This window comes from Arabidopsis thaliana, chromosome 5, assembly GCF_000001735.4.
Source record: "Arabidopsis thaliana chromosome 5, partial sequence".
NCBI lineage: Eukaryota > Viridiplantae > Streptophyta > Magnoliopsida > Brassicales > Brassicaceae > Arabidopsis > Arabidopsis thaliana.
Window position 1 is genome coordinate 7,225,795 of NC_003076.8, and position 25,362 is coordinate 7,251,156.

A 25,362-nucleotide genomic window follows, 5' to 3' on the forward strand; every position below is an offset into this window, starting at 1 on the left:
TCGTTTAATTTTGGACAATTGTTATGAATATTTCTACGAATGTCTCAGTACATCTACGTATATAAATGAGATATGTATCGTGGTCAAAAAGAGAAAACTTGAAACTATGTAAATTATGAACTCATCTTTATACATTTAAACAATCTACTCTCCCTAAACCAGAGTGATTCTCAGTTCTCATCAATAATTAATGATTACATATCCCTAACATTATCAACCATAGCTAAAATTTCGGGATGGGAATGACATAATCATCTATCAACCTCAATTATTTTGTTTACTTTTTGCTGTCCAAAAGTTTTCATCAAATAGTTTATAGGATAAAATAAAGGTGTAAACTCCATGTTTTTGTTTAAATTTTGTAAAATAAAAAAAGAAGAAGAAGGAATTAGATGTCATTCCAACCCTATGAAGCAATTCTTAAACCGTCTAATTTAAACGAAATTACTAATTACTGAGCTATGATGGTAGAAAACTCAGTTATACTTGGCTGTTTTGAAGAAGAAGAAGAAAAAAACAATAACGACGTCATCTCTCTATAATGCCGTAAGCATACAGACCAACTTCCTTACACCATTAATTTCTTAGATTTTTCTGCTTTCTCATTTTTTTTCTTTTCTTTTTCGGTACGGGACAGATTTTGAGGATCCTTTAACCATTCTTTTAAGAATGGTTGAATCTTTTTCTTTTTTCCTCCTTTAGTTATCTTCATATAACTCAAGTGTTGACAAATTTTAGGAGACATTTTAAAAATCCAATATCTTCGTTTAAAATAACATTTAATTTTTAAAAGACGTTATTAAAAGTAATTGCATTTTCAACGGCCGAATGAAATTAAAAAATTCATCACAATTAAACAATTAATAATAAAAATAATCCAAAATCTGTAACCTCAGTCGCTATTTATAGCTAAGCCACAAGCTTCTCTCACCACAGACAAACAAAAAAAGGTTTGGTTCCAAAAGCTAAAAAGCTTCCATCTACATTAGAGTCTCTCTATTTAGCATTTACACACAATCACACACACACACACACACACACACCAAAATGATAGCTTACATAGAACCATACTTCTTGGAAAACGACGCCGAGGCTGCCTCTGCCGCCACCGCCGCCGGAAAATCTACGGATGGTGTTTCTGAGTCACTTAACATCCAAGGAGAAATCTTATGTGGTGGAGCTGCGGCGGATATCGCCGGGAGAGATTTTGGCGGCATGAACTGTGTGAAGCCTCTTGCTGTGGTGAGACCAGTGGGACCGGAAGATATCGCCGGAGCGGTGAAAGCGGCTCTGAGGTCAGATAAACTAACGGTGGCGGCGCGTGGAAACGGCCATTCTATCAACGGTCAAGCCATGGCGGAAGGAGGACTCGTTGTCGATATGAGTACCACGGCGGAGAATCATTTCGAGGTTGGTTATTTATCCGGCGGTGATGCCACGGCGTTTGTTGATGTCTCCGGAGGGGCATTATGGGAAGATGTATTGAAACGGTGCGTTTCGGAGTACGGTTTGGCTCCGAGGTCTTGGACTGATTATCTTGGGTTAACGGTGGGAGGTACGTTGTCAAATGCCGGCGTTAGTGGTCAAGCGTTCCGTTACGGACCACAGACGTCAAATGTAACGGAGTTGGACGTCGTTACGGGAAATGGTGACGTCGTTACTTGCTCGGAGATTGAGAATTCAGAGCTATTCTTCTCTGTTTTAGGTGGTCTTGGTCAGTTTGGTATCATCACCAGAGCTAGGGTTTTGCTACAGCCAGCTCCTGATATGGTGAATACTTAAAACCAACAATATAAATAACAATCTCAGTTATATATATATATATTTTCTCTAATCCAATCAAAAATAAGATATTTGGTCCATAATATAAATGATTGTTGTGTTAGGTGAGATGGATAAGAGTAGTATACACCGAGTTCGATGAGTTCACTCAAGACGCCGAGTGGCTAGTAAGTCAGAAGAACGAGTCATCGTTCGATTACGTGGAAGGATTCGTGTTTGTCAACGGTGCTGACCCGGTTAACGGATGGCCAACAGTTCCCCTCCACCCGGACCACGAGTTTGACCCGACCCGACTACCACAATCTTGCGGGTCGGTTCTTTATTGCCTCGAACTCGGTCTTCACTACAGAGACTCCGATTCCAACTCAACCATTGACAAGGTAATAATAACTTTGAGAAACTTTATAACATTTTTCAGAAATTCAAGAACCGTTCATCTTTTATGATCTAACGGCGGTGGAAGATTCTGATGTTCTAGAAACTTTGTTTGACCGAAATTGACCTTAGATTGAAGTGTGAAGTTGACCCGTTTTATTTCACTAACTGTTATACGACACGTAGTTCATATAGGACCGTTTTCAGATTTCTCGACCTCCATGATTACACAAACATACAATTCAAAAAACAGTAAAAAGATGATAATAATAATAATATATGGTTTAGTTAAGGAAATATAATAGGGTGGGAAAGGGAATTATACAGTCTCTTGTCTGACTGCATAATATGAAACTGACGAGACATTGTGTAATGTATCTTCGATTTTGGATTGTCTGACATGAAAAAAATATTTATTTGCTTCTCTCTAATGCCCTTGTCGTAACCACGTTATTACGAAAAGGACATTTGTCTTCGTTTTCTTTTTCTTTTCTTTTTTTTTGTTGCTTTTGTTGTCTTTCTCATGAAACACATATTTTAAGATCACTTTGCCTTTTTCTACTCAATTATTTAGATTAAACCAACACGTGTGACGTGTCCATTGGTCGTGCGGTATGGGACGTAAGGTTGAAATCGTAATTGTAGCATGTAAACGTTTCTGTAGTAAAACATTGATGATATGATTTCAAACGGTCCCGGCTAAAATCTGGCCATCGTTTTATATGGAATCATCTATGTATGTACCGAAATACCCCCTGACTGATTTTTTTCCATTTTTTTGTGTAGAGGGTGGAGAGATTGATCGGACGGCTAAGATTTAATGAAGGATTAAGATTCGAGGTAGATCTGCCGTACGTTGACTTTTTACTACGAGTCAAACGGTCAGAAGAAATCGCGAAGGAGAACGGTACGTGGGAAACGCCTCACCCTTGGCTCAACCTCTTCGTGTCGAAGCGAGACATCGGAGATTTCAATCGGACGGTGTTCAAAGAACTTGTCAAGAACGGAGTCAATGGTCCAATGCTTGTGTACCCACTCTTGCGAAGCAGGTGAATATTGCTCTCTCTTCCTCTCTTTTAACTAGGACCCATCTTTTTATTTTGGGTTAGACAAGGCACCTATCTAAAAGACTAAAAGAAGATCGGTCTAGTTTAGTTTTATGGCATGTGTTTATCACGTGTGATGATTAGTCGTGCATGCTTAAACTAAAAAAAGGCTCCACAAGTCGCAAGTCGTGTGATCAACAAATTGTCGCCAATGTGGCACACGTGTCTTTCTTCAGTCCCCTCGTCATTTTTTTTACCCGTACGGGGTTTTAAGTACAATAAAAGTTGGAATTTAGTGTGGTCGTTTAGATTTTGTAGGCGAGATAAAAAAAAGAATACTAAACTAATACGATGCCGTATTAGGTATTACGGTTGGGTGGGTGACGGATATGTATTGTAACCGTCGTTAAGGTTAGCGTCATATAGGGAAAGAGATGAAATTTGTAGGGACCCAATATGAACTAACGTTAAATTTTTTATTTTACATTTCTAAAATAGCCTTTTGTAGGTTACTGAAGGGTAGTTTCGTCTTTATATGTTTTACTTTATGTGGAAAATGAGATTTGCTGGTACAAATAGTAGACGTAAGAAATGAAACCAATCGTGAGCAAAGGGCCACCAAAATGTTTATTTTTTATTCTCCGATTTTTTTATGGAAAATGTCTTTTGTTCCATTTAGATTTAGTGGGTATTTGTTTTATAATATGAATGATTAAATAATAATTTGGTTGGTTTTTATCAGGTGGGATGATCGGACGTCCGTGGTTATACCGGAAGAAGGAGAGATATTCTACATTGTGGCATTGCTTCGGTTCGTGCCGCCGTGTGCGAAAGTCTCTTCGGTAGAGAAAATGGTAGCTCAAAACCAAGAGATCGTTCATTGGTGTGTCAAAAACGGAATTGATTACAAATTGTATCTTCCTCATTACAAGTCTCAAGAGGAATGGATTCGCCATTTTGGAAACCGATGGTCGAGATTTGTTGATAGGAAAGCTATGTTTGATCCCATGGCTATACTTTCACCGGGTCAAAAGATTTTCAATAGGTCTCTTTGACCCCTCATATTTTTACTTTTTTTACTTTTCTTATTTTTACTTTTGTATTCTTGAGTTTTGTGGTCTTTATGTAATTTTTTCTGTATTTTTCTTTTTTCCCAAGAAAAAAATCAGCTGGTTTTTTATAAAAGGTGGCCTACGAGTCATGTCCAATTATGAATAACAAAATCACAAGAAAAACGTCCTTGTTTGGTTATCTTGAAATGTAATTTAAAATTTGTTATATTATGAATTAAGTAATTAATTAGTCAATTTATTTTCAACCGGTCTGTTAGGTGAAGATTATCTAAAATCTTGAATGAAATAAAACTTTATATGATAGAAAAAGAGAGGTAAGAGACATGGGAAAAAATTGGAGTTCCAAAGAGTTACGTTATTTGGATTGGGGAACTCATCGCTGAACGAAATCTTCTTTTTGGTCAAAATAAATCACACATTACATATGTACTAGATAATATTCTTGCACATTATTATATGTGGATTTTGCTTGTATATTATTGGGTTAATTTGTTTGTTCTTCTTTCATCTCTTCAATCATAGTTAATATTGTATCATTTGTATCCAAAATGCGTGGAATTGATAGACATAGAAAAGATTGTTTTTCACATGCTGTCCCAATAATTAATCCAAAAACTATAAATGGATCAATCAAATCAATCATCCATCATCCATATTGGAGCCAGTCCATGATACTATTGTGATTATGACACTATTTTGGATAATTCCTACTAAATTCTTATGTCCTATCGACTATTCGATTTGGACCATTTGGAATAACTTATGCACTTGGAGATATAAAACAATTTATCTTTTCCAAATTATTCTAACAATTGTGACATGTCGTAGACTTTCCAGTCAAAGTTCAAATTCATATATTGAGTACTGTTGTAACATGTATAATTCGGTGATGGGATAGCGAAATTTAGCAAATTTAAACTGATGAACATAATATTAATATATAAAGATGTCGACGGCAAGCAAATTAGATGATGTATGTCCATATCGATGCAATGTTATATAGCACGCGAGAGATATTGATGTATATATGAACGTGACAAATAATAACAACCGAAATCAATAAAAGAGATACCACTAATTTGGAAAGTATGAAATGATTTATTCAAGTTCGGTTAAATTGGTATACACTTAACCACCTAAAAGAGAAAAGTGGGGAAGGTCTCTAAGCACCAACAATGGGGAAGAGACTAATTATAACATGAACCGGAAAAAGAAAAAATTAGTTAATCGAGGTTGACTTTATGTGAACATTTTTGAATACATATCTTCTTGTTTCAAAATCGTTTATATTTGAGATTTTTATTTTTGATATGTAGTAAAAATAATAAATTTCACACATTAAAGAACGGGAAATGGATGCGTTGATCAGTCGCGGTAAGGTTTACTTTTGACTTGTTAACCACTCCATATTATCTTTTTTGTTTGCCAATCTTCGAGAGAAAGAAAAGTTAATTAATAAGAGTTGTAGATTTAGGGCATCAGATTCTTCTCTTCTTTCTACCACAAAAGAGTCAAGGAAAAAGGTTTTGAGCTTCACCAACCTTTCTACATATATTATCAAAAAAGAAAACAATTCTACACATATATATATTTTTCTTTACTTATCTTTTGTTGTTGTAGATAATCATGTATATTTTTCGTGTACATTGTTCCTCTTAAGAGATTCTGATTCTTTTGTCTTCTATTTTTTTTGTTTCTTTTTGGGAGAAATCTCACATGCCCATAAAGATAACGTACGTAAAGCTAGCTAGTTTGAAGATATCAAAGGAAATGATTTCAATTATTTTTGTTTGTGTCTGTCTGTATAAAGATCAGCTAAAGGAACTTTCCTCTGTACATATTTGAAGATAATTAATGTTAACAAGATAGGTATAGAATCGAAACCAGGCATAGAAAGATCAGTAAACCTCAAATGCATGGTCTTACAGAGTTACGTACATATGAAACAAGGTTAGTATATATGTTAATCTCTCTTGGTCGCAAAGATAACAAGATATATATATATTTCGATCATTTGTCCATTAAAAATAGGTATACATCGTATAGCATATAGATATTCTCAAACTAGGTTCCACTAAAAAATAAGAATATTTTTTGCTGAAAGAAGCTAATATTTTTTGCTGTAATAACACCCTTTCTTAATATTATAGAGAACTACAATCTCTGTTCAACAAAGAAAGTGCCCTTTTAAATGAAAGAATGTGAAAGCTTGTCGCATACCAGTGGATAAATCTGCGTACAGAAAAAACTAAAAAGAAAAGATTTTCAAAATTTTGGGTTCCGAACCAAAATCTACTCGATTTCCCCAAACCCTCAACAAATACATATAATGATTTACTTTTTCATCTAGCAACTTTTCTTTACTCGTTGCTTTTCTGTTTGTTTCTCTTTCACAAAAGATGAGATTCTAATTTTTTTATATATTTGTTCACAGCTTTAGATAATGCAATTATAAGATGATGATTTCATCGAAACCATAGAACAAAAAAAACAATGGGCTAAGAATTTCCCATGCAAGATCATCCTAGTACGTTCTGCTAAACGTGCCATGCATGCACGGACGTGTTTATCAGCTTTTAATTGCTTTATTTACAGCTTATGGGTCACTACAAGCCAAAGGCGTTCTTACTATTTTATAGCTTCGTTTTGTCCAAATCGAGGAAAGGTATTAGGCAATATTAACTTGAATAATTGATAGGTACACAATCTATTATATCAGGTTTAACATAATTGGTCTAGTAGGTATCTTATGATTAGTCTAAAGTTCTAATTATAATTTTTTATCGAAAAAATGGCATAAAACTAATAAATGATAAACTTACGTACGTACGTCGATAAAAATGTAAGTAGGCCTCCAAGCTTCAACGACGTATTATATTTATATGGCCAACAGAAAAAAAAATGTTATTGAGATCAATAGTTTCACAAAAATATTTTGCTTGTACATCCATAAAATTTCAATACCGGTTCTGATTATGGACATAGGCCGTCCGAAGTTTTTTGTTACTAAGAAATAATGGTATTAAGATCATGTACGAACCATATTTTTAATGAATATATATGCATGCTACACATTACTAATGGTATAACCTTTTTTCTTGAACTAATTATAATTTGAGATTTTTAAGAAGTACTCTTCATCTTGAAGACAACTAATGTTTGATTTTAAATCCTGATACTATTAAAGTATTAATTAACCCCAAAAAAAACCAAAAATCCTGATACCAGTGGGGGTAATGGGAGACCAAAATTCAAACTTGAATATATAAAATAATGGTTTGGTGAAATAGATCTTCATACAGTTGTCATGGCTGATGAATTTAGTTTTTCATTCGCGAGAATTAATTTGTGAGGGTTGGTTTTATGGAATTACGTTCCGTTTGACACGTGAATGGAGATGCTTTATGCATGTGAATTTTAACTTGCTTTAGGTAAATTAATTAACCAAAAGAATATCTATGATTCCCCGATAAATGAAAAGAAAGAAAGATAAAGTTTTAGTGCCCAAGAAATGAAAATTTCAAAGAGAAAAAGTGAAATGAAAATGTGAAGACTTTAAAATAAAAAGAATAGAGCACAATCGAACAACGATGAGAAGACAATTATCATAAAGATACTTTTGATTTACGTCCTCGGACTTGCCGTTACTATTATATAAATTCATGTCTATTGTGATCATAGCAACTATATAAGAAAAAGTAAAGAAGGTTTTCCCAAATTTAAAATCGATATCTGCATACTGCGTTATTTACTATTCATGCAAACTAGTTCGTCGGTTGTCATATTTTAAAGTGTTAGAATTAACAAATGAATTTGAATTATTATAAATAACATTAGCTTTTAAAAAGGGATATAATCGTATTAGATGTTTAATTTAAACAACAATTCTTTGATTAGAAAAAGAAAACAGATTTGAATTAGTTGTCCTAAATATAAAATATATATAACCATTGTTATGAAAAAGATAGGAAACTAAAGAAGGAATATATTTGGTAGTCATTGATCTTTTGCTTAACCACTTATCTTCCAGACCGGGCTGGTCCGCACCATCCCTTGTGTCCACAGCATTAACTCCTATATTGCTTCCTCCACTAGTCTACTCTATTCGCTCCGTTTTATCTACCAAATACCAACATTTCTTCATTCAAAAACAAAACATATTTTTAACCCATTACAATAAAACAAACTAACCCATGTCGGTATGGTTATATGATTATTCGTTTCAGTAAAGTAATTAAAGAACATTTTATATCATTCTCAAATCGAAATAGCATTCACACAAAACTCTCAATCGAAAACTTTACTGCTACAAAGATACAAAACGAAGTAGTGTATATGTTGAATATAGAACGGTCCACTAGAAAACGATGTCATATAGAGTTCAATTACAGCTATTCTTTTAGGAAGGACCATTCCACATTCAATTTTGATTCACATACTTTTCAGTTTTCATATCTCTATCTCTCCACAACTACATTACAATGATGTGATGTGATATGCCCAACACGGTATGTTTTAGTATGTATCTACTGTGCTCTACATATATAGACAAACACACACACATACATTGTTCGTAAATTTTAATTCGACTCTAGAGTTATGAACTTTTTCTCAATTTTTGTTTCCACCCAATGTCATACTTGACCATGTTAGGTGACACTCAAAATCATTTTGTGACAAATCTATACGAGTTCTTCGTAGATTCAATAAGAAACTTTTATAGAGCTGCGGATATTTATTACGATGTGATTTTTATATGTGCAAAAAAAAAAGATGACTCATGAGGATATTTTACACGAAAAACTTATATTTTCTCAAAACAATCCAGATTTTGGAATGCCATCTACTTGCACAATTGTTGCCATTGTGGATTTTGGATTTAACAAACATCCAAAGTCCTATATATGTGAGTTGGTCCCTACCCTCCGAGTCCAAATTCAGTTCTTATTTATATCTCAATATAGGAGAAAGAAAAAAATAAGAAACTGAAAAGACCCAATTGTATGGTACACTCAAAACCTTATAGTGTAAGAATTAAAACCCCATAAATTAATAAAAATAACTGTTTAAAATTGTTTTTTATCACGTAATATCTCTATTATTTAATAAATTATTATAGTCGAGATGCTATTAATTTATAAAGGTTTTACTGTGGATATATATTAATCTTTGAGTTTTGTTGGATACAAAGACAAATGATTTTTTTTTTTTGTTAAACTACAAAGATAAATGATACCAAACTTTAAAGAGACACAAAGTAAAAGAAAAAGAAAAAAATAAGTACCTTGATAGTTGATACCACACTATAAACAAGTTGATATCAGAGACAAGAATCTATAATTATTTATAGTATCAATCTGCAATGAAATCTACATTTTTGTTTTTATTAAGGTGAATGAAATCTACTGGTGAGGAAAAGTTCCATGTGACCTGCTGAGCAGAATTTGTAGTCTCTGATATCAACTTGTTTATTTCTCGTTAGTCCTCATCATTCATAACTGTATATTGATATTATTGATATTAAGGCGAAACCTGAGCCAAGTCGCGGGCTTTTTTCTTTTAAATGTACTTTTGTTAAGTTGTATGTAGGTATTGAATGTTATTTGTCATGATTCATCAATGCATTTGTTAATTTTTTTAAGTAAGATCTATATAGCTTTCACAAGTTTTGGAAGCTATTTTTTTGTATTACGAACATTATTTTAGACGAGTCATTAAGAAAAAAAAGTGAAAAGAGTTAAAAATCACCAGATGTTAATTCTGGTGAGGTTAAAGTCATTGTAGATTCTTAAGAATATATTATATGGAGTTATCATCTTTGATTTTAGTCTTCCACATGCATACTTGATTCATATGTTGAAAAAGCATAAAGAGCTAAAATCTATGTTTGTTTGTTTTTCAAAACTTGAAAATTAAAACTTAGATTGTTGGATAATCGAATAACCATACCAGAGAGATAAATTTAATTAGACCTTAAAAGACAAAAATGACATCTTAGTTGTACCAAAATCTCTAAACCGATTGAATATAATCAATCTTTTTTTAATTGGCTTCATCAACCCATCAATTTATTCATTATCAACACAATATCATCATCATCATTACCCTCTCATAATATCATACTATCATCACCATCATCATCATACTATCGTCTTCATCACCATATCAACATACCATAGTCATGATAGATATCATCATGATGATAACATTATCATAAACTTGTAATTTTCATGCCAAAAACATAAACTCTTAATTTCTTTGCCAAAAAAGTAATCCCGTAATTTTCCCGCCAAAAAAGGAAATCCGTAATTTTCCCACCAAAAACATAAATCCGTAATTTTTCCGCAAAAAAAAACTAAACCTTTAATTTTCCCGCAAAAAACGTATATCCGTAACTTTGCCGCCAAATTAATGTAAATCCATAATTTTCCCGCCAAAAACGTAAATCTGTAATTAGCTTGCCAAAAACATAAACCCGTAATTTTCCTAATATAAATGTAAATCCGTTAACCAGTCATAAAGCTTCCAAAAACGCACCAATTTCTAAACCAGTCGTTCAAAAAGTTTTATAACGCTTGAAACCACAACCGTCTGATTCCGTAAACTCATGCAGTCACAAACGTAGGCACTTCGTTTCAACCAGTCAAGCTTTTAGATAAGTTTTCTTAGTCATTGGCATTCGATTGTTTATCCAGTATCGGTTCGTATCTATTCGGTTATTGGTTCTTTCAGTTATAAAGTTTAGTATGCATTCGGTTATTTTAAAATTTTGGTTCGGTTTGAGTTCGGATTCGGTTCGGTTCCGGTTCTTTCGGTTTTAAAAATTATATCTATTCGGTTATTGTTTTAAAATATTTTTGGATATTTTGGTTATTTTGATATTTTCATATATTTTTGGTTACTTTCGACTATTTTTACTATTATATATCTATTTTTAATTATTAGGTTTAAAAATAACTAATAATTTTAAAAATATAATTATATTTCGGATAGTTTCGGTTATCCAAAATATTTTGGTCTGTATCCATTCGGTTTCAGTTATAGAATTTAATATCCATGCGGTTATTTTCAAATTATTTGTTCGGTTCGGTTTAGTTTTTTCATCGGTTTTGGTTTGGTACAGCGCTGCGGTTTATTTTCCGAGGTCTAAGTTTTCTAGATTATGAAGTTTAGACCCATATTTTTATACAGATTTTAGTTTTGAAAATAGTTTGGTTGGCTAGGCCCATGTCTAATTTTAATTTTGTTAAGTTAATAGGATGACATGGAAAAATAGTAAGTTTTTATTGGTTAATGTAAATGAGGTGTATTAATCGAAATGTTCTGATTGACTGTTGATTTTAATGAGGTGTCAAGCTGTGGTTAACTGAAAAAGCTGAGGTGTCAGCACATGAGAGACTTGTAGTGTTTTTATGGTGTTGATTATAAATATATATATATATATATACTTAAAATTATCAAACACAAAACATTTTCTTTTCAAAAGTACCAAACAGCTGATTGAGTACATTACCAATGAAGAAGAAAAATGATCTGAAAGTGAGTAGTACATTTTCTTGAAACATGAGCCCATGGGCTCTAGAAGTAATGGAAATAGAAAATTAGCACAATGGGCCTGGAATCCTCATGAGCCCATCTTAGTTGGAGAAGGCCTTGGCTTATGCTGTTCTATATATTTATCAAACAGAAAATCTTCAAATTCGTTACAATATTTTCTTATAGACGAATTTACTCTTCATTTAGTTGTTAATCAATTCTTCCGCACTATATATATATATATATATTTTATAAATAGATTCTCAACAAAACTAAATTTTAAACCCAAAATACTATATTCTAACTTTATTTAATAAACTAAACGCCAAAATTTCATAATTCTTTTGCAAAAAATTAGAATTTAACGCCTACATAAATACATAGAACTCGTTTCTAAATAAAAAAAATATAACCATTCTTCAGAAAATAAAACTATTTCCTTATAGAAAAAGGAACCAATAATGAGAGGAGTTGACTACTAAGGTCAATTCCGTATGGGATCCACTGAAAAAAATACATCTCTCGTCACGAAAAAGTATAAATATATCTTTCCTTTTTTCTGATTTTAGCCCAATTGTTTTTTTTGTTCTTTCGTCTTCATAAACAAAACCCTCTCTAGCTGCAACCACACGATGAATTCTTCCGATTTCCCCAACGATTCTCGAGAAAATCGTCGAATCAACACCGATGGAGAAGCGATCGATGCACTTTTCATGGCGACGGAGGAAGCTGTGACTCGTGATTTCCTATCAGGGTTTCAAAATCAAGACGTGGAGATGGAAGAAAGAAAAAGCACCGAAGCAGACGTTGTTAAAACTGGTTCAGATTATTGGCGTGATTATGAAGTTAAGAGAAATTTTAAAGCTGCGAAACATTTTGCTCTTGAATTGCATTCAGATCTCAAGATTGTTGAAAAAACGGAGGAAGAGGTAGAAGAAGAAGTAATAAGAGATGAAGATAAAAGTGAGTTTCGAAAAGCTAAAGAATCGATCAAGAAGAGAAGACAAGAGATCTCTACAACAAGTGATATGGAGATAGATCTGAATGTACGAAGGAAAGCTCCTTCGCTTGTGGAGCTGAGTGCGAGAGTTCTTGCTCAGAATTTTTTAGCTATCAAGTCTTTGAAACTTGTTCCTGATCACTTGAGGAAGAAGCTCTCGTATCTTGTTAGTGGTTTAGGTGAATTCGATACACGTCTTATGGAGCTTTTGATTGAAGATTCTCCGAGTGAGATTTGCGCTAAGAACTGTGTCCAATTAGTGGAGGATGACTTGGTAAAGATCTTCTGTGACTGTGATAGAGTTAGCTTGAAGGTATATTAGAATCCATTTGTTATAGAAGAAGTACTTTTGGTAGCAATCTTTGTTTGTGAAAGTTTCAATCTTTTGCAGGTGTTGATTCTTGATCTTTGCGGAAGATCGATGACGGATTATACGATAAACCAGTTCTTTAAACGCGCGCCTAACGGATTCCCGTCATTGACTACGTTATCTCTTCAAGGAGCGTTCTGTTTAACAGACAATGCATTGTTGTTGATATCGAAATCATCTCCTCTGCTTCAGTATATTAACCTCACTGAATGCTCTCTTCTCACTTATCGTGCATTGAGGATTCTTGCTGATAAGTTTGGTTCAACTCTTAGAGGGCTTAGTATTGGTGGATGTCAAGGGATTAAAAAGCATAAAGGGTTTAGTAGCAGCCTGTATAAGTTCGAGAAATTGAACTATCTTTCGGTTGCGGGACTCGTTAGTGTTAATGATGGTGTTGTCAGAAGTTTCTTTATGTTCCGTAGTTCGATTCTCACTGATCTATCTCTCGCTAATTGCAAGTAAGTTACTCTTTTTAGGCCTTGATATACCAAATTCATTACCAAGTTTTATGCTGAAAACTAATGTTTTTTTTGCTTTCTCTATAATGGTAACTAGTGAGGTGACTGATGAATGCATGTGGCATATTGGGAGATATTGTAAGAAGCTAGAAGCTCTTGACATCACAGACTTGGATAAATTGACTGATAAGTCATTAGAGTTTATTACTGAGGGTTGCAGATATTTGAAATCACTCAAACTTACAAGTAACAGATTTAGGTTCGTACAAGTCTCCCAATTTGTTCTTTTTGTACATAACATCCGTTGAGTGTTCTGAATATCATCAATGTATGGGATTACTTTGACAGTGACGAATGTATTGCCGCGTTTCTTGAAGTCTCGGGAGGTTCTCTTAGAGAACTCTGCCTAAACAAAGTCCGAGATGTGAGTGTTTTTAGTACCTAAAGTCTTGTTCATGTTCAAGTTGGTTTTCGAAAGTGTTTGAGGAGTTTTGTTTTTAACAGGTTGGTCCAGAGACTGCTTTTTCGCTTGCCAAAGTTTGTAAGATGTTACAATTCTTGGACCTCTCGTGGTGTCGGAGACTCAAAGAAGATGACCTAAGACGGATTTTGCGTTGTTGCTCGTCACTTCAATCACTCAAGCTATTTGGATGGACGCAGGTATGATATTATAGAGAAACCTGTAATTCAGGTTACACTGGTGCCTTTTTTTGTTTATGTTGAATTGAACCTTGGGGTGATCTGTGTCAAAAGTACTTAAATGACAGTATTATCGTTGTAGGTGGAGGATACATATCTTGAAGAACTTTCAAGATCAGACGTTCATATTACCGGATTGAAACTGACTTCACTCTATGCTCACCTTGATAACTTTTACCCAAGTGTAGGTGCCAAGTTCTTCTGATGAGTAGACAACTGGCGTTTGTATATATAGCTTTGAATTGATGACCTTTCTTCATTGTTAGACCAAATTATAGCTGTTGTACAGGTTCATAGTAAAGAAAAAAAGATAGTGATATATGAACAATGTTACAATGTCTTTTAGAATCAGCTTTTTGTAAAAAGATTGAACTAATAGAAAGAGAAGAAAAGTTTTAAGCATATGATCCCTTGGAATATTTTTAGCAGTGTGTGGTCACAACTGTTCACCAGAAACGAAAGAATCTTCTTTCTCTCTTCTCTTTTTGAGTAAATAGCTAAACCATACCATCTAAACGGCTTTTTGAAACAATCCTGCAACTTGTGTTCAGATTCTTACCAAGAAACAAGCCATTTTAGTTCAGATGAACACCAACCGGGGATTGTAAAGAAAGTTACCAGTTGTTTTTATATATTTTGTACTGGCATTTTTCTGATGGAAACGGGATCATCCAGCCCGATGATGGGGAGGTTTACTACTTCCAGGAAGCTTTTGGCCATAAGCTTGTCGGTACTAGCCGTGCTCTCACCACTCTACATCGACAGATTATCAGAGGAAGATCTAGAAGAGGAAGAAGAACTCTTCAGCTTTATGTTTTCCTTCTCTCTGCTTCTCCTCTTGTTGATTTTAGCCATAGCCTTGTCCTTGTACAGTGACCCGAGCTTGACCAGGTTTGATCCTTACTGGATTCACAGGCTATGTGGTTCGTTTGGTGGATTGCTTGTCATCCTCATCCTTCTTGTTTTCGTCTTGATATGCAAAGCCTCTGGTTAGAATCTGAGCGAAAGTTGTTTTGATGCCACAAATGAAGAAGAAAAGCTCATCTCTTGCAAAATTTTTACAATATTTCTGTATGTCAGGAACACAACTCTTTTATTCATTTTCTAAAGAAAATTTATACAAAACTCAGAAATCCAAAGATACAGAGTAATAAAATTACTCGAAAGGTAGATTTTACATTTGAAGCGCAGAAAAGAGTAGATATTTTAGACAGGTTCAGGTCATAGAAGCTGAGCTCGGTCTGTGGTCTTTGTGGCTGCTCAACCTTCTCCTTCTCACCCACTTTGTCTCACTAGAAGCTGGAGAAACGGCTCCATCAGCTGACGGGAGTTCGCAAGGAAGTGCCATAGCCGAGCTGGTGAAGGCGTTGAGAACAAGGAACGCCAAAATGGGAGACAAATCTAATCCTCCAAGAGGCGGTATGAATCCCCGGAAAATGTTCAAGTATGGATCACATAAAGTGCTGAAACAATGGTAACGCATATACACATAAATAGGAATCAACTAGGGTTCCTGGGCAGATCAATCAGGGTTTAACCAATCTTTAATCCATTTAAGAGTTGGACAAAAAAGTAGTAGACAGAGTTTATCCAAAATAAATTTCCTCTAAATCAAGTAAAAAGACTACCTTCAACAATCACGAATAGGACTTCTATGATCTAGATTTTGTTTTCATGGATTGATCGAAAACTTTTAAACCTGGATAAGATATAAAATCATTGTGGCATTTGAAGGCAACGTTTTACCTGAGGGGGTTAACAATGGCAGGAGGAGCACTCGGGAACCAGGTGAGTACTAGACGGACGACAAGGATGGTGTTATATATGTTGAGGAAATTGATCAAACCATTAGCAACCACCAATCCTGCAACTGAATCTCCAGGCAGAACCGCTGCAAATCCGTGATTAGACATCGCAAACCTCACCCTTGTAGTGTTTCTCAAACGAATCTGCAATGCAACAAAATGATCTTCATCTTTAAGACATAAAGAACCCAAAACCAGAAGCAAAGGCACACAAAATCATAACCGGACTTATCCAGAAGCCAAGTTTCATCTTTACAAGAAAAGAACCAAAAAAGATCCCAACTTGAGGACATATATAACTCAGGGTTATCAATGTGAGAAGGTTTTCCAATAAATGCTAAATGATCTAGACAACAATCTACTGGCTGTTAAAGAATGACCCATTTTGTATAAATAGAAACCACAAAGATTCACCCATTACAGTAACAATCAGAGCCAAGGCAAGTTCATGAGAAACACACAATCATCTTCTTAACTTAATCCATAACATTCTTTAGCATAAGCAGGCTAAGAGAAGTTACCTCGTCGCACAAAATGTGAAATTCGGAAGATAGGCGAACCGCTTCCTGAAAGAGAGGGTTCTTAGAGGCGAGCGAATGGAGGAATCCTTTAAATTTCTCAGTAGCAGAAATCAGAGACTGATGAAAGTCTTGAATCAATTTGACGGAGTCTGCAACTGGTGGTAGAAGAAGCAAATTGGGTTTGTTCGAACGCACAAGAGGTGTTTGCGTAAATGCCGAAGAGAGCGATACGAAAAAGTTCGGTATCGGTCCTGAAGGATTGGATTTCAAGCTTTTCATAGCTGGTTCATTCGCACTCGCCTCCATTGTTGCAAAGCTCTAGATGTGTTGTAGAAGAAGAAAGCTTGAGAAGATAAAGTTACCTCCAAACAAAAAACAATATTTCAGGAAGATGACACGTGGCATCGCTGTGTCCCGGGGGCTGTAATCCTCTAGCTGAGTTAGAAGGTCTTACCTATTAAAACTTTGCGTTTTATGTCTCTCTCTGATTTTTCTGGTGACAGCCTGGCTTTTTAAAAATTCCACAAAAATGGCTAATGTTCGGATATATTCCAAATCCGACGTGTCAACGTTTAGCGATACTCTTTTTAACGAACCATACACCAGTCCACCACTAGTTTCTTACTTGTATACATCGCGTGACTATCGTCGTCTGTCTCGCCGGAGAAAATGGCGAGCAATCTTCTCCGATTTCCTCTTCCTCCGCCATCGAGTCTTCATATTCGTCCAAGTAAGTTCCTCGTGAACCGATGCTTTCCAAGACTGCGCCGTTCTCGTATCCGGCGGCACTGTTCGCGACCTTTTTTTTTAGTATCAAACTCGGTCGAGATAAGTACTCAATCATTTGAATCTACTGAATCTTCAATCGAATCTGTGAAATCCATTACGAGCGACACGCCTATTCTCCTCGATGTGAGTGGGATGATGTGTGGTGGCTGCGTCGCCCGAGTTAAATCGGTTTTGATGTCTGATGATCGAGTCGCGTCTGCTGTGGTTAACATGCTGACTGAAACCGCGGCTGTGAAGTTTAAACCGGAGGTTGAGGTGACGGCGGATACGGCAGAGAGTTTAGCTAAGAGATTGACAGAGAGTGGTTTTGAGGCTAAGAGGAGAGTCTCGGGTATGGGAGTGGCGGAGAATGTGAAGAAGTGGAAGGAGATGGTAAGTAAGAAAGAGGACTTGCTTGTTAAGAGCAGGAACCGTGTGGCGTTTGCGTGGACATTGGTGGCTCTGTGTTGCGGGTCTCACACTTCGCATATTCTTCATTCCTTGGGAATTCACATTGCTCATGGTACATTGATTATAATGCAAAAAAAATTGTGATGCTAGATGTCATTTGTTGGATAAGAGATGTAGTTTATGACTTTCTCTTGCACCTGATGTTACTAGGAGGGATTTGGGATTTGCTACACAACTCTTACGTGAAAGGTGGTTTGGCCGTTGGAGCTTTGTTGGGACCAGGAAGAGGTTTGCTTTTGTTTAAACTTTTAGTTCGAATCTATGATTCTTACCAGCTAATGCATAATAAGTTTAGTAATTAGTATCATAAGAGAGAGATGACAAAGTAGTCGTTCTTAGGCTATTGTTTAGACTTAGATAAGTGCTAGTGTTCTACTCTGATTATATAGGTGAGCTTTGTTGAATCAGTTCTTCTTATGGATAATGGTTAGCTTAATTGAGTCGTCGTTGTCATAAGAGAGAAACTCTGAATTTTCAAACTTCTTAAGTGATAGTGATGGTTCCTACTATTCTTTGCGACTTTCATAACAAAGTGGTGGTAGTGATATTTGAGGCTGTTCGGAAACACAAATGACTGAAACAGATAGATGTATATTGTAGAATTGCTGTTTGATGGCATAAAAGCTTTCGGGAAAAGATCACCTAATATGAACTCGTTAGTTGGATTGGGATCCATGGCTGCATTTTCCATCAGTTTGGTGAGTTTTTGTACCCTGTAATTTATATTTGACTGGTGAGTATCCTATTCTGAAAACCTGCAGTTTCTGCATTCTGAATTTTGCAGATCTCACTAGTTAATCCAGAACTGGAGTGGGATGCTTCCTTCTTCGATGAACCGGTGAGTTTCTCTAGCAGATCCACAAGAGGATGAAAGCTTTTTATTATTACTTCCACTACATGCAAAATACAGTTTCAATAGTAAATTTCTGATTGATAGCTCTTGTCATTTAGTATGCAGGTCATGCTGCTTGGCTTTGTGCTCCTTGGTCGTTCTTTGGAAGAAAGAGCAAAGCTTCAAGCATCTACCGATATGAATGAACTATTGGTATGTTAGACATTTCTTGATTCTCCTCCCAAGATTAACTTGTAGGCTTTTTCCTCCCTTTTTTTTGACTTGAAACGTATTTTTGCAGTCACTCATCTCCACTCAATCAAGACTTGTGATTACTTCATCAGACAATAACACCCCAGTGGATTCTGTACTTTCCTCTGATTCAATTTGCATCAATGTGTCAGTTGATGATATCCGAGTTGGAGACTCGCTATTGGTTTTGCCTGGTGAGACATTTCCTGTCGATGTAAGTGTTTCTGTCTTTCTGACATCTTACGATTTCCCTAGTTGCTTATCCATGCTGAATTGTCTGATCATAGCAAAAGATAATAGTGTGGGTTTCCGAAAAGAGTTATGAAAATCTATCTAAATGGTTGGTAACCATCATTCTGCAATTTTAGGAGTTCTATTTCAATTTATCAGTGCTGAGAAAAAAACATGTGGATCTTTCAGTTCTTTTTGAGATTCAGTTTAATTGCACATTCTTCTCTGCACGTGATAATGGATATTATTTTTTCTTGCTCAAGATAGCTTGGTTATAATCCTTGTGACTGGTTAATGAGTAGTTCTGATTCTAGTAGTGATATTATGTTAAATTAATCACTTTCTTCATAGGGGAGTGTCCTAGCTGGAAGAAGTGTTGTAGATGAATCTATGCTGACAGGAGAGTCACTTCCGGTGTTTAAAGAAGAAGGCTGCTCAGTTTCAGCGGGAACAATTAACTGGGTAAGTATACGCAACCTAAACAAAAGTTTATTTTTTTAAAAGGCTACTTATGTAACTAACTGTGCTCAGTTACTAAGTTAGATTTACATACACTGATCATGAATCTTTTTGAATAACTGAATCTCACTTTACCTATTTCAGGATGGCCCTCTACGGATCAAAGCTTCTTCTACTGGTTCCAACTCAACGATATCTAAAATTGTCAGAATGGTTAGTGTCTATGAATCTAGAGCCAATGAAATGTAATGAAAGTTACATTGTGTGTGGCCAGTAATCTATGTAATTTGTAGCCGACTTTCCTCCTCGAAAACAGAAAAAGAAAAGACAGCAACAAATAGAAATATCATGAATGAGTCACAATCCTACAAATAGAACTCATTTACAAGTTTGTAGCTGAACCTAATTTCATACGGGAAAGTATGAATGAAATCATGTCAGAACCCTCAGTTCCTCTGTAGTGCGTCTTTAATTCATCACACCCTTTCTTTTCTGAATTTTAAGGTTGAGGATGCACAAGGTAATGCAGCTCCTGTACAGAGGCTGGCAGATGCAATAGCTGGACCCTTCGTCTATACTATAATGTCTTTATCTGCAATGACGTTTGCCTTCTGGTATGGTCCTCTTTTCATATTTCTAACGGAAATAACATGAAATTTCTTTTAAGAGTCATATATTTATTTAGCAAGGCTATGTTTATTTAGTTATAGTATAAAGTAGAAATGTAGAAGTATCATATGTCAATTACCTGTTCTGGATCAAGTGAAAGACCCATGTTTTCTTGCTTCAGGTATTATGTCGGTTCACACATATTCCCAGATGTTTTACTCAATGATATTGCTGGACCTGATGGAGATGCTTTGGCCTTAAGCTTAAAACTGGCTGTGGATGTCTTGGTGAGTGAGACATGCATCTCAAAGCTATATCTTTCATGTGAAAATATCATGGACTAGCCGGACTTAACGAGGGAGGAAAATGGTGATTGTGGGGAAAATGTGAATTCACGAAGTGAATGTAGGATTAAATTCGGGTAGAAAGAAATTTTGGAGAAAGAAAATATTGAGCAGATAATCAACTCGTTTTTTTGTGTGTATCAGGTAGTTTCCTGCCCCTGTGCACTGGGCCTTGCAACACCAACTGCCATATTAATTGGCACCTCTCTTGGTATGTTATCCAGCGTATTATTTCTCTTCCGCATAAAAATCTGCAAACGTAGCTGAGAAGAGTAACCTAATTTGCGTGCAAAGTTTTCCAATTATTAGGAAGATTCGAAACTGACACTGAAGCTACCATTGTTCCTGTTCTGTGCTTCCCTGCTGACTAGTGACTAACCTGATTTATGAAAAAATATTTTTTGGTTTTAAAGTTCTGTCGTTGATGGCGACTTTAGTTCATACATGAAATTACTAAATATGGCCTAGAAATCATGAAGAATCTCCCTTCTAGTTTCTGTGGTGTCGTACGTGCAGTCCTTCTGGTAATCTTTCATGTTAATAGGGGTAGTTAAGCATTATAATACCTTGTAATAAGCAACAATAAATTCGAGATTATTGAAACTTTCAGCCTAAATATGTCCAGGAGCAAAGCGGGGATATCTTATCAGAGGAGGAGATGTTTTAGAACGTCTGGCATCCATAGATTGTGTGGCTTTAGACAAGGTATTGCGAATCATTTGGGCTTCACCCATCTCTCTCGCTACTATCTCTTTTTTATATGAAGATGGAAAATTCTAGAAAATAAGATAAGTGTATGGGCAGTTCCTGTTACCCCTAACCCCTCAAAGTTGAACAAATCGAGTTATTGTTTCAGACAGGTACTCTTACTGAAGGAAGACCTGTCGTCTCTGGTGTTGCTTCTCTAGGATACGAAGAACAAGAAGTTCTTAAAATGGCTGCTGCGGTGGAGAAGACAGCAACACACCCAATAGCAAAGGCTATTGTAAACGAGGCTGAATCTCTGAATTTGAAAACTCCAGAAACAAGAGGCCAATTGACAGAACCAGGCTTTGGTACTTTGGCAGAAATAGACGGACGTTTTGTTGCAGTGGGTTCACTTGAGTGGGTTTCTGATCGTTTCCTCAAAAAGAACGACTCCTCGGACATGGTGAAGCTGGAAAGTTTATTGGATCATAAATTATCAAACACATCATCAACGTCTAGATACTCAAAGACTGTTGTTTACGTTGGCCGTGAAGGAGAAGGGATCATTGGTGCTATTGCAATATCCGATTGCTTACGCCAAGATGCTGAATTTACTGTAGCCAGGCTGCAGGAGAAGGGCATCAAAACAGTCCTCTTATCAGGGGACAGGGAAGGGGCAGTGGCAACTGTGGCAAAGAATGTGGGGATTAAGAGTGAATCAACCAATTATTCCTTGTCTCCTGAAAAGAAATTTGAGTTTATATCTAATCTTCAATCCTCTGGACATCGTGTTGCTATGGTAAGAATCTTCAATCAATGAAGTTAATCCTAGAAACGGTACCACACCAACTTTGTCGTACATGGATCTTCCCCTCAAAAAATCATGGCATTGGTGTGTCAAAAAATCATGGCATTGGTGTGTTATAGAGAATGGAATTAGTAAGGCTAACGGCATATTTTGTGTTTTTCAAAGGTGGGTGATGGCATAAACGATGCTCCCTCGTTGGCTCAAGCTGATGTTGGAATAGCTCTAAAGATCGAGGCACAAGAAAACGCTGCATCAAATGCAGCATCAGTCATACTTGTCCGCAACAAACTTTCACATGTAAATGCTTCAGGAGCCACTTTTCCTCATTCAAGGGACCATAACCAAACCTGAGAATTTCTCAACTTCAAAATCTAAGCTATATAATAAGCTCATCACTTGTGGTTTTTTTTTTTTTTGTGTGGTTATAGGTTGTGGATGCACTGAGTCTTGCACAAGCAACTATGTCGAAAGTATATCAGAATCTAGCGTGGGCAATTGCGTATAATGTCATCTCAATCCCTATAGCTGCAGGTGTCTTGCTTCCTCAGTATGATTTCGCCATGACACCTTCGTTATCTGGTAAGCGGCCCCTATACGATTCCAGTTAATTAGTTACAAAACAGTTTGTTCCACTTCCATTCTAGTAGATTCATACAATCCGATCATATATCATATATCATATGGTTACTTACCATTAATTTGATTTCAGGTGGACTAATGGCATTGAGCTCGATCTTTGTCGTTTCAAATTCATTACTTCTGCAGCTCCATAAGTCTGAAACAAGTAAAAATAGCTTGTGATCGGCTCCACATCTATTTTGGAGTCCAAGCAGAAGAATGAAGGTTTTGTATATTCTGCTCTTTTGGAGTTTGTTTGTTATTTAGCAGTATAGCGATTATGAACCTTGTATTGTTATTCATGAATCTGAGGTTATATCATAATTATACGTAAATATAGATAATCTTAACTTAAGCATATACTATTCCCTTCTAGGTTTCTTTGAAACTCCACGACAACATCTCACCAGCAAAATTCACTTCCAGTCTGGTGGTAACAAATCAGTTCCATAAAAAGGAGAAAAGTATGGATAAAGGCCAAATCACTTACTTTCCAAAGTTAGCTTAAAAAGAGTGGACACAAATGCATCTTCAAGTAAATGTACTTGGTGGATCAGACTCAACCCACTTATCACTAAACAACAACCTTATTAATTACTACTTCTCAATAATAAACAAATATAGATAACTTCATATGGTTTTAGGCTTCTAGGCATTTATCATTTATAACTTGGATAAGAACACATAAAGAAGAATGTTGGACTTTCCACACAGATAACAGATTTCGATATGACAAAGATTTTTGAAAAGATGTAATTGATAGAACAAAAAACCAAAATGGAAAAAAAAGATGTGGATGATCCATTCAAAAGTTTTGAAACTCTTCTATACACATACATTCTCCGGATGTGGTTGTTACTAACTTCAAAATATAAAAATTTAACAAAACAATTGTTATCATCATTTCCTACGAGTCATTAAACCCAATCCCACTCGCCGTCGCCGGAAAACACCTCGGAAAATCAGCCACCGAAAACGATCTCCAGGCACAAAAACCCAACGACGACTGAGACGAAGTCAAATTACCAAAAGACCCTTGACTCCTAGGATACAACGGAGGAAGCTTCTTCATCTGATGTTGATGATGATGTAGCTGCCTCGGAGGAGATCCAGAAGTCGTCGGACTTGATCCCGGCGACGAGTCACCTCCGGAAGAAGATCCTTCTCCGGTCATCACACCAGCCGCAACAGCCATAGCTAGCGTCAAAGCGCTTCTGCTAGAACTCATAACGTGTTTCTTCGAGATCCCACCACGTGGAGTCGTCTTGTTATTTTCCCAAATCTGATGGCAGAGGAGATTCCTCCTCCTCCTACTGTAAGGATTCTCCGGCTTCGCTAAATCTTTCATCGACGAAGAAGAAGTCAACGCCGAAGCTGCCTCCGCCGTTAAATTAGTAAAAGACTTTGACTTTCCACTGTAATACTTCGATATCCCTTTCCTACACATTCACACAACAAAATCAGAAACCAAAACTGATACCGAATTTAGAAGTTTTAAGTCTTAAAAATCGTTACTTTAACAAAAACAGAGAGAAAGAATCAGATTTCTCACCTAACAGGTAAGACTTGTTCGAGAGATTCCATCATTTCAAGAGGACCTTTATACGGAGACTCAACTTCATTCTCTCCGGCGTCATCTCCACCGTCCTCCGACGATTTCTCACCGTCGTCGCTATTCCTCCCAATGGAAGAAGAAGCAGAAGATGAAGGAGAAGAGGAAGAGTCAGACGGAGACGGAGACGGAGAAAACCAAGTATGCATCACCGGAGATTCATCAGAATTATCTCCGGATAAATAAGATTCAACACAATCCATCGCTATTAGAAAAATCTTGGAACTTTTTGTCTGATAAGAGAATACAGATACAGGAGGGAAGAAGGAGAAGAGAAAGATGAGATCTTTATAATGTGATCTTCTTGTCTATGTGCTCTGGTGGTTTTCCTTACTACATTAAATACTAATAAAACAAAAAAGAGAATTTATTATTATAATAATTATCACGTTGTTTTATTACTTGTATCATTAACATTTTAAAAATGGAAGAAGATAAGTAAAAGTTTTGAAGAGGGGACAGAAGAAACTGTTGCTTAACCTTATCCTCATCCACGCACTCTGCATGCAATTCTCACCTTGTTTTTATTTATTTATAGTTTGGTCTTCAAACTTTTCTTTTTTCACATTTTAAACCCCATAACTGTTAGCATCATCCTTCTATGTCTAAGGTTTGTGTTGATTGTATTTTGATGAGATATGCTTGGAACAGTTTAGAATCTTTAGATATATATCATGAAAGAGGTTAATGTTCTTTTATTTTCCTACAAAAAAATATTAAATATAATAACTTTGATTGGTAGACTATTAAATAAATGAAAAAATAGATAAAAGAATAAATATAAAAGAGATCAAAAGTGAAATCATATTTTTTATATAAAATAAATGATAAGATTTATCTATATATTTTTAAATTTAGGAGAAATTGTTTTTTTGGTCCTTTTTTTTAAAAACCATAACAATAATCTTTTTTATTTAACATTTTAATACAAGAGTTTTGTGACTATTTAGAGAGATCGAACAAGTATGAGGACCATTTAGTAAACTATGCCTCGTAAATGAATAAT

The 25,362-nt window shown here is 35.6% G+C and overlaps 6 protein-coding genes, 1 non-coding gene and 1 pseudogene across 13 annotated transcripts; 5 read left to right on the forward strand and 3 right to left on the reverse strand.

Moving 5' to 3' along the window:
* The first annotated feature begins 811 nt into the window (after nucleotides 1–811).
* Nucleotides 812–4,510, forward strand: CKX7 (cytokinin oxidase 7). The gene is made up of 4 exons (NM_180532.3): nucleotides 812–1,770; nucleotides 1,887–2,162; nucleotides 2,944–3,206; nucleotides 3,946–4,510. Exons 1-4 carry the CDS (start codon nucleotides 1,048–1,050, stop codon nucleotides 4,256–4,258), a joined length of 1,575 nt encoding a protein of 524 aa, NP_850863.1. The 5' UTR covers nucleotides 812–1,047; the 3' UTR covers nucleotides 4,259–4,510.
* A 5,978-nt stretch (nucleotides 4,511–10,488) lies between these two features.
* On the reverse strand, nucleotides 10,489–10,857 carry AT5G21535 (annotated as a pseudogene; the record flags this gene model as incomplete). Its single annotated transcript has 1 exon — nucleotides 10,489–10,857.
* A 1,522-nt stretch (nucleotides 10,858–12,379) lies between these two features.
* AT5G21900 (RNI-like superfamily protein) lies at nucleotides 12,380–14,741 on the forward strand. 2 transcript variants are annotated; one of them, NM_147873.3, is made up of 6 exons: nucleotides 12,380–13,125; nucleotides 13,204–13,640; nucleotides 13,738–13,899; nucleotides 13,989–14,064; nucleotides 14,145–14,300; nucleotides 14,422–14,741. In NM_147873.3, exons 1-6 carry the CDS (start codon nucleotides 12,445–12,447, stop codon nucleotides 14,542–14,544), a joined length of 1,635 nt encoding a protein of 544 aa, NP_680178.1. In that variant the 5' UTR covers nucleotides 12,380–12,444; the 3' UTR covers nucleotides 14,545–14,741. The 2 variants fall into 2 exon arrangements, with proteins under 2 accessions (NP_680178.1, NP_001330253.1); NM_001343704.1 differs by having other exon boundaries at nucleotides 13,738–14,064.
* A 123-nt stretch (nucleotides 14,742–14,864) lies between these two features.
* AT5G21910 (uncharacterized protein) lies at nucleotides 14,865–15,952 on the forward strand. The gene has a single exon (NM_147874.2). It carries the CDS (start codon nucleotides 14,995–14,997, stop codon nucleotides 15,331–15,333), a length of 339 nt encoding a protein of 112 aa, NP_680179.2. The 5' UTR covers nucleotides 14,865–14,994; the 3' UTR covers nucleotides 15,334–15,952.
* On the reverse strand, nucleotides 15,407–17,086 carry YLMG2 (YGGT family protein; the record flags this gene model as incomplete). Of its 2 annotated transcripts, NM_147875.5 has the most annotated exons (3): nucleotides 16,666–17,086; nucleotides 16,086–16,288; nucleotides 15,407–15,802 (listed from the first exon to the last, which is right to left on the reverse strand). In NM_147875.5, the coding sequence occupies exons 1-3, from the start codon at nucleotides 16,969–16,971 to the stop codon at nucleotides 15,556–15,558; spliced, it is 756 nt and encodes a 251-aa protein (NP_680180.1). In that variant the 5' UTR covers nucleotides 16,972–17,086. The 2 variants fall into 2 exon arrangements, with proteins under 2 accessions (NP_680180.1, NP_001318616.1); NM_001343705.1 differs by lacking the exon at nucleotides 15,407–15,802 and having other exon boundaries at nucleotides 16,082–16,288; nucleotides 16,666–17,063.
* AT5G03315 lies at nucleotides 15,860–16,046 on the forward strand. Its single transcript, NR_142678.1, has one exon.
* Nucleotides 17,087–17,207: 121 nt separating the features above from the next.
* PAA2 lies at nucleotides 17,208–23,376 on the forward strand. 4 transcript variants are annotated; one of them, NM_001036843.1, is made up of 17 exons: nucleotides 17,244–17,956; nucleotides 18,055–18,132; nucleotides 18,505–18,602; nucleotides 18,689–18,742; nucleotides 18,863–18,949; nucleotides 19,038–19,202; nucleotides 19,571–19,681; nucleotides 19,823–19,891; nucleotides 20,183–20,292; nucleotides 20,469–20,574; nucleotides 20,776–20,842; nucleotides 21,257–21,336; nucleotides 21,488–22,117; nucleotides 22,292–22,423; nucleotides 22,555–22,705; nucleotides 22,836–22,969; nucleotides 23,121–23,376. In NM_001036843.1, the coding sequence occupies exons 1-16, from the start codon at nucleotides 17,335–17,337 to the stop codon at nucleotides 22,925–22,927; spliced, it is 2,652 nt and encodes an 883-aa protein (NP_001031920.1). In that variant the 5' UTR covers nucleotides 17,244–17,334; the 3' UTR covers nucleotides 22,928–22,969; nucleotides 23,121–23,376. The 4 variants fall into 4 exon arrangements, with proteins under 4 accessions (NP_001190357.1, NP_680181.2, NP_001331520.1 ...); NM_147876.5 differs by having other exon boundaries at nucleotides 17,221–17,956; nucleotides 22,836–23,340; NM_001203428.1 differs by lacking the exons at nucleotides 19,823–19,891; nucleotides 23,121–23,376 and having other exon boundaries at nucleotides 17,208–17,956; nucleotides 22,836–23,097.
* AT5G21940 (hybrid signal transduction histidine kinase M-like protein) lies at nucleotides 23,220–24,976 on the reverse strand. Its single transcript, NM_147877.4, has 2 exons — nucleotides 24,297–24,976; nucleotides 23,220–24,183 (listed from the first exon to the last, which is right to left on the reverse strand). The coding sequence occupies exons 1-2, from the start codon at nucleotides 24,557–24,559 to the stop codon at nucleotides 23,652–23,654; spliced, it is 795 nt and encodes a 264-aa protein (NP_680182.1). The 5' UTR covers nucleotides 24,560–24,976; the 3' UTR covers nucleotides 23,220–23,651.
* Between the last annotated feature and the right edge of the window lie 386 nt (nucleotides 24,977–25,362).

Bases quoted from the DNA above. Each gene is read 5' to 3' on its own strand.
- CKX7 (NM_180532.3), top strand. From the start codon at position 1,048: ATGATAGCTTACATAGAACCATACTTCTTGGAAAACGACGCCGAGGCT. The intron at 1,771-1,886 runs GTGAATACTTAA...TTGTTGTGTTAG, and splicing joins TACAGCCAGCTCCTGATATG to GTGAGATGGATAAGAGTAGT. The intron at 2,163-2,943 runs GTAATAATAACT...TTTTTTGTGTAG, and splicing joins CCAACTCAACCATTGACAAG to AGGGTGGAGAGATTGATCGG.
- AT5G21900 (NM_147873.3), top strand. From the start codon at position 12,445: ATGAATTCTTCCGATTTCCCCAACGATTCTCGAGAAAATCGTCGAATC. The intron at 13,641-13,737 runs GTAAGTTACTCT...AATGGTAACTAG, and splicing joins CTATCTCTCGCTAATTGCAA to TGAGGTGACTGATGAATGCA. The intron at 14,065-14,144 runs GTGAGTGTTTTT...TGTTTTTAACAG, and splicing joins GCCTAAACAAAGTCCGAGAT to GTTGGTCCAGAGACTGCTTT.
- AT5G21910 (NM_147874.2), top strand. From the start codon at position 14,995: ATGGAAACGGGATCATCCAGCCCGATGATGGGGAGGTTTACTACTTCC.
- PAA2 (NM_147876.5), top strand. From the start codon at position 17,335: ATGGCGAGCAATCTTCTCCGATTTCCTCTTCCTCCGCCATCGAGTCTT. The intron at 18,133-18,504 runs GTTTGCTTTTGT...TGTATATTGTAG, and splicing joins TTTGTTGGGACCAGGAAGAG to AATTGCTGTTTGATGGCATA. The intron at 19,892-20,182 runs GTTAGTGTCTAT...CTGAATTTTAAG, and splicing joins TATCTAAAATTGTCAGAATG to GTTGAGGATGCACAAGGTAA.
- AT5G21940 (NM_147877.4), bottom strand. From the start codon at position 24,559: ATGGATTGTGTTGAATCTTATTTATCCGGAGATAATTCTGATGAATCT. The intron at 24,184-24,296 runs GTGAGAAATCTG...GTGAATGTGTAG, and splicing joins GAACAAGTCTTACCTGTTAG to GAAAGGGATATCGAAGTATT.